This window comes from Rhinopithecus bieti, unplaced genomic scaffold, assembly GCF_001698545.2.
Source record: "Rhinopithecus bieti isolate Rb0 unplaced genomic scaffold, ASM169854v2 scaffold_17667, whole genome shotgun sequence".
Taxonomy (NCBI): Eukaryota; Metazoa; Chordata; class Mammalia; order Primates; family Cercopithecidae; genus Rhinopithecus; species Rhinopithecus bieti.
Genome location: NW_016809668.1, coordinates 1,598,951 through 1,606,410, shown reverse-complemented (window position 1 = coordinate 1,606,410; position 7,460 = coordinate 1,598,951). Strand labels below are relative to the sequence as shown.

General features: G+C 38.6%; 1 protein-coding gene across 1 annotated transcript in view; it reads right to left on the bottom strand.

Annotated features, from left to right (window-relative positions):
• The window catches only part of DENND4C (DENN domain containing 4C), a 158,242-nt gene that overhangs the window by 40,326 nt on the left and 110,456 nt on the right, over positions 1–7,460 (bottom strand). The window contains exons 17-19 of the mRNA XM_017890091.1: positions 6,057–6,263; positions 2,785–2,913; positions 1,506–1,650 (exon numbers count right to left, since the gene is read on the bottom strand). Coding sequence (XP_017745580.1) covers positions 1,506–1,650; positions 2,785–2,913; positions 6,057–6,263 — 481 coding nt within the window. The remainder of the gene's footprint in view (positions 1–1,505; positions 1,651–2,784; positions 2,914–6,056; positions 6,264–7,460) is intronic.

Below are 7,460 nucleotides of genomic sequence, written 5' to 3'. Positions count from 1 at the left end.
GCCAGGATGGTCTCGATCTCCTGACCTCGTGATCTGCCCGTCTCGGCCTCCCAAAGTGCTGGGATTACAGGCTTGAGCCACCGCGCCCGGCCAGTTGGATATTTTCAATAGAGTCTATATATGATTACATTTATCCAAAGGAGAAAAGGCAAGAAAATGAAAACTGTTTACCACTAATAACAATACTTAAAATACAATGAAAGGTCTTTCCCCCACCCTTGCATGTCAGCAAAATTTAACCTAATAAATGGGAAATTACCTGATGTGGTTAACATTCAAGGGTAGCATTAATGCACACGTGTATCCATAGCTTCACGTCATACAAGTCTGTCTGCACCCCACACCATGACAGCCAAGGACAAATGCAGCACCAAGAAACAGCACAGAGCAAAAAGCAAAGCAACAAAGAGCAGAGAAAAGGAAACTTCAGTCATTGAGACAAGTTCATCAGACGAAGTACAGGAATTAGACCCAGAATTCTTTTTAAAGGAAAGCTTGAGATACTAAAAACAACCACAACAAAAAAAACAACACAAGGAGAAGGATGTGCAACACACATATATTTGCACAATGTGCTACTTTAGTTACACTTATTTCTAACTTCAGAGGAGAGGGATGGCTATGTACATAAAAGCAGCTTCAATAGCTTCGCAGATCTTAAAAAATGTAACTTAAAGAGATTACTTTTTCTCATTGTGTACTTACTTCCTTCCCTCTTTAATACTCAAACTCTTAAAATTTTAAGATACATTTTCTATTTAATTTTTTAAAAAGATTTGCAAGTTGTCACTAATTTTCAAGTTCCTTAACTCATGATTCCTAATTATAGCATACACTTTCATAAATTAATGATAAGCAAATACAAAGAAGTATCATGCTAGAGCACTGTGCACAGCACTCCCATACTAATTTTGTACTACAGGAAATAAAGAGAAGTGATCTGCAGACTCTATTGTTTCTCTTATAAGTATACAGTACTTTTAAAGTAGTCATATCACACAAACTCAAGAAGGGAAGAAGCTTTTTGAAAAAGGAAAGATTTAACATGAGAGTAAGTGAATGGTTAGTAAAATCTGGATTTTAGTACCTGTGCTAGAGTGATTATCAATGGACTCAAGCCTGATTAAATCTCTGACGAAGACTGTGTGCTCCCCATTGTTAGCATCATTAGAACTATCCACACTACCGTGGCTCACCGTGTCCCCATCACTTCCACCTGTGACATTTTGAAGAGCTAAAGATAAGGACAATAGCAATTCAATAACTCATGCATTGATAATCTCTTACACTAAACATGAATGACCCACAGTTCATTTATAGTTGCAGAACACTTTCTAAATTTCTGGAAAAAAACAAAAACAATTTTGGACTAAGATAATCTGTCTTTAAATGTATGTGAAAATGTCCACCAGAATTTAAGTTTTCTAATTCACATAGCTAAAAATTCATATGCCTGTAAAGCTCATGGTTCAGTAAGGAAGTATATTTCTAATCACATGTATTACCTGATATTGAGGAGACCTGTGACCTTTGCACAGTCTTTTTAAGCGGCTGCCTAAACTGTGCCAAGCCATGTACCACATTCCGTACCTTCGTCCATAAGAAGATACCACTGCGGGTACTGCTAGGCCACGGGCTCTCCAAAACTACCTAAAGGCAAAATAAGGGTAAAAATAATGTTAATTAGCAATATCAGATTTTAAAAATTCATACATATGTGTGTGTATATGTTTATATATATACACACAAATATAAACAGTTATACTGGCCAAGAGGTATATAAAAAAATGCTAAACATTACTAAACACCAGAGAAATGCAAATTAAGACTACAATAGATATCTTATCACCTCGTAGTTGTTAGAATCATTATTGTCAAAAAAACAAAAGATGTTGATTAAGGATGTGGACAAAAGAACCCCTACACACTCTTGGTGGAAATGCAAATTAGTACAGTCATTAAAAAGATTCCTCAAAAACAGTATAGAGTTTCCTAAAAATATTAAAACTAGAACTACCATACCATCCAGCAATCCTACTACTGGGTATAGATATGCAAAAGAAATGAAATCAGTATATTGAAGACAGATCTCTACTCCCATGTTTATTGCAGCATTATTCACAATAACCAAGATACGAAATCAACCTAAGTGTTCATCAATGTATGAATGAAGAAAATGTGGTATATATACACAATGAAATACTATTCAGCCTGAAATAAAAAAGGAAACCCAGTCATTTGTGACAATATGAATGAACCCAGAGGACATTATGGTAAGTGAAATACGCCAGGCACAGAAAGACAAATACCACATGATCTCACATATATATGAGATCCAAGAAAGTGAAACCCATAAAAGTAGAGAGTAGAACTATGGTTACCAGGGGCTTTGGGAGGTGAGGGGAAAGGGGGTACTGGAAGATGTTGGTCAAAGGATACAAAATTTCAGTTCGATAGGAGAAATAAATTCAGGAGATCTACTAAACAACATGGGGACTACAGTTAATAACAACAGATTGTATTTTGAAAATTGCTAAGAGACTAGAAGTGTTCTCACCACAAAACAATGGTAAGTACATGAAGGCATATTTTAATTACTTAACAGTTTGATTGAGCCATCTCAAAACATCATATTGTACATGATAAATATATATACTTGTCAATTTTAAAAAAATAAATATATCCCAAAACCTCCTTTAATAGGAGTTTCATGAATAACAAAAGGTATACAAAATAATCATTTTTGATAAGCACCACAACTTGCCTACTGTCGATCCTACTTACCTTATTATAATAACCATAAGTAATAGCATTAGGCTTTATCCTAGCAGTTTTCATTTCAAATAAGACTCTCACTGCTAAAACAGGATGACCCCAAAGTCCACAAAGCTGCATCACTACTCGATAGCACACCTAACAAAAGAAAAAAAAAAAGGAAGTGTCAGTAATTAGTATACTACGAATTGTAGAGATTTTCCTGAATTCTTTCCATGAAGTTATTATAAAGCAGTATTTTCTCCTTTGTTCTGCTTTGAGCATCTCAGCAAATTATTTTTAAGACCTATTCAGGCTGGGTGCAGTGGCTCACACCTCACAGCACTTAGGGAGGCTGAGGCGGGTGCATCACCTGAGGTCAGGAGTTTGAGACCAACCTGGCTAACATGGTGAAACCCCATATCTACTAATAGCACAAAAATTAGATGGGCATGGTGGTGCATACCTGTAATCCCAGCTACTTGGGAGGCTGAGGCATGAGAATTGCTTGAACCCAGGAGGCAGAGGTTGTAATGAGCCCAGATCACGCCACTGCACTCCAGCATGGGCGACAGAGTGAAACTCTGTCTCAAAACAAAACAAAACAAAACCCTATTCATTAATGCAAGTATCATCATTATTAACTATTTCACATAAGACATACGTGTCCATGTTCCATTTGTTTGAGTAACTAAATCTACACAAAGAGAAAAACTATTACTCCTCATAATTTGAGAGGTAATTCGTTTCTAAAATCAAGGATAGAGGCTGGGAGCAATGGCTCACACCCGTAATCCGAGAATTTTGGCAGGCCCACGCAGGCAGATCACCTGAGGTCAGGAGTTTGAGATCAGCCTGGCCAACACGGAGAAACCCCATCGCTACAAAAAAAAAAAAAAAAAATTTTTGCTGGAACCCAGGAGTCGGAGATTGTAGTGAGCCGAGACTGCACCACTGCACTCTAGCCTGGAGGAAAAGAGTAAAACTATCTCTAAATAAACAAACAAACAAATAAATAAATAAATGAATAAATAGATAGATAGATATAAATAAAATCAAGTATAATTAAAGTCTCTCTCTCCCCAATCACTATGCTTTCCATTCAATGCCAAAGGAATTAAAGACAGTATCTCCAAAATGCCTATAGAACAAACAGGATCTGTCTTGAAAAGAATGAGAAGACAGTTAAATATACTGTAACACTGTTAGCAAAGACTTTTCTTTTTTTTTTTTTTTTTTTTTTTTTGGTTCTGAGGCGGAGTCTCGCTCTGTCACCCAGCCTGGAGTGCAGTGGCCAGATCTCAGCTCACTGCAAGCTCCGCCTCCCGGGTTCACGCCATTCTCCTGCCTCAGCCTCCGGAGTAGCTGGGACTACAGGCGCTCGCCACCTCGCCCGGCTAGTTTTTTGTATTTTTTTTAGTAGAGACGGGGTTTCACCGGGTTAGCCAGGATGGAAGACTTTTCATTTTTAATTCTAATCTAGTTCAAAATATCATTTATAGTTATCTTAACACCAAAAAAAATTTTTTAAGGGAAAACAGCATTGGAAAAGCTAAATAAGTGCCTCAGTTTCCTCAACCATTAACTGGATAGTATCAGTATCTACTTCTTAGGATGGTTTCTAAGGCTTGAGAGAGAAAATGCATGAAAATGTCTAGTATGTCATTCACTGAGTGTTTACTATGAACCAGGCACTTTAAGTATATTAAGTGATTTAACCTTCAAACTAACCTACAATTAAGGTACTAACTATTATTATCTACCTCGGTGGTTCTCCAGGAGCAATTTTGTTCTCTAGGAACATTTTTGATTGTCATGATCTGTGCAGGGAAACAGAGGCATATAGTTGGTAGAGGCCAGGGATACTACTAAACATCCTACACAATGTATAAGACAGGCCCCTAAAATAAACAATTATGTGGGCCAAAACATCAATAGTGCCAAAGTTGAGAAGCTCAAAGCTACATTTTCAAATAGATAATCCAAAATACAAACAGGTTACATAGGCCAGGTGCAGCGGCTCGTATCTATAATCTTGGCACTTTGGGAGGCCAAGCAGAAGGATGGCTTGACACCATGAGTTTGAGACCAGCCCAGGCAACATATCGAGACCTCATCTCTACAAAAAATAAAACTAAAATATTAGACATGGTGGTGTGCACCTGTAATCCCAGCTACATGGGAGGCTGAGGCAGGAAGATTGCTTGAGCCCTGAAGTTCCAGGCTGCAGTGAGCTGTGATAGTGCCACTGCACTCCAGCTTGGGCACGAGTATATATATATATATATATATATATATTTTTTTTTAGTATATATAAATATTTTTTAATAAAAATATATATTTTTTAATATATATCTTTAAATAGATTATATAACTCACCTTNTTAATAAAAATATATATTTAATATATATCTTTAAATAGATTATATAACTCACCTTAGGACACAGGTCTTTAGTGGAAAGCCACTTACTAAAAGCCTATTCCCTATCTGCTCCCCAATAAAGTTAAAAGAACAAAAGGAAGCCAGCCACAGTGGCTCATGCCTGCAATCCCTGCACTTTGGGAGGCCAAGGTGCGGGTTCAAAAGCCAGGAGTTCAATATCAGCCTGAGCAAGAAAGTTAGACTCCATTCCTTAAAAATAAAAAAAATCAAAAAAAGAAAAACCATATGCCAGGCACAGGACTGTATGCCTGAAGTCCTAGCTACTTGGGAGACAGGTGGGAGAATTGCTTGAGCCCAGGAGTTCAAGGCTGCAGTGAGTCACGATCAATCAAATGCACTCCAGCCTGGGCAAGAGAGGAGCGAGACCCCATCTCTTTAAAAATAACAAACATGGCCAGACATGATGGCGCACGCCTGTAATCCCAGCACTGAGAGCTGAGGCAGGCAGATCATTGAGGCCAGGAGTTTGAGACCAGCCTGGCCAACATGGTGAGACCCCCATCTCTATTAAAAATACAAAAAAAAAAAATTAGCCAGGTATGGTGACATGTGCCTACAATTCCAGCTACTTGGGAAGCACAAGAACTGTCTGAATCCGGGAGGCAGAGGTTGAAGTGAGCCAAGGACGCACCACTGAACTCCAGCCTGGGTGACAGAGTGAGACTCTGTCTCAAAAACAAATAAATAAGTAAAATAAAAAATAAACACAAGCATCAGCTCCATGTAACAGAGTAATAGTTTTATCTTTCCTGCTTAATGAAAATGCTTGAGCACACTTTAAAGCAACTTAGATCCAAATTTTATCAGAAGTACAAAAATAAAATTTACCTTAGAAACAATGTCAATTTGTTATACTTGCCTCATCTAAGGGATCCACATCTGTTTTCCTCATCTTAATAAGTACATCATATGCCTGCTGAAGTGCTCTGACTTTAGAATGAGAAACTCTAACATAGGCCGGAAGACAAATAAACCATAAACTGTAACAATGACTGAACAGACACTTGGCCCACTGTGGTGGATTTGTATAACATCTCTTCGCCAATTTATGAGCTGTTTTTATTTCCTAGAAAGAGAATAAAATATTACGATATTTATTAAAATTCATTAGGGTGAGGGGAGAAGTGAGAAGGAAAAGGGAGAGGATAATTTAAGTAAAACTTGACGCCTAAAATCAAGCACTTCAAAGTTGACTCTTGTGAGTGGCTTCCTGCTTATTAGTGCTAATGGTTCCCCTGAACATTCATTTACAATAATACTTCATACTACACCAAAACTATTTGTTAGCAAGCATGTGTCTCTTGGAGTAGAAATTAAGAGCAAATATCATTCGTCTTTTGTATTAGAATGGCTCATAACGTCTTTTACAAAGAAGGAACTCATTTTGATGGGTGAAAAGTGATACTCTTCCCACTCTTCTCTTCGCTAATGTTTGAGATGCTCTAGGCTATCTCCTGCCAAGATTTCCACTCTGTCTTCCCAAGCTACAGTCTATGTTAACTCCCTCACTGACAGATTCCTTAAAAAAGACCTATTTCTGGCCAGGTACGGTGGCTCATGCCCGTAATCCTAGCACTTTGGGAGGCCAAGGCAGACGGATTACGAGGTCAGGAGATCAAGACCAGCCTGGCCACCATGGTGAAACCCGGTCTGCACTTAAAATACGAAAATTAGCCGGGCATGGTGGCGTGTGCCTGTGGTCCCAGCTACTCGGGAGGTTGAGGCAGGAGAATTGCTTGAACTAGAGAGAGTTGGAGGTTGCAGTAAGCCAAGACTGCAACACTGCACTCTGGCAACAGAGGGAGACTCCATCTCAAAAAAAAAAAAAAAAAAAAAACCTACTCCTTTGCAGTCAACATAAACTTTCCCACCTCCTAGTTTGATAGTCGTGTTTTCTAGTTCAGCTTTTCATTCTGATTTAGGTAGAAGAGAGAATAGGGTATCAAAATCATCTGCTGAGCTTTCTTTTTTTTTCTTTTTGTTTGAGATGGAGTCTTGCTTTTGTCACCAAGGCTGGAGTGCAATGGCATGATCTCAGCTCACTGCAACCCCCACCTCCTGGGTTCAAGTGATTCTCCTGCCTCAGTCTCCTGAGTAGCTGGGATTACAGGCACCCACCACTATGCCCAGCTAATTTTTTTGTGTGTATTTTTAGTAGAGACAGAGTTTCACCACATTGGCCAGGCTGGTCTCGAACTCTGACCTCCGGTGATCCGCCCGCCTCAGCCTCCCAAAGTGCTGGGATCATAGAAGTGAACTGCCA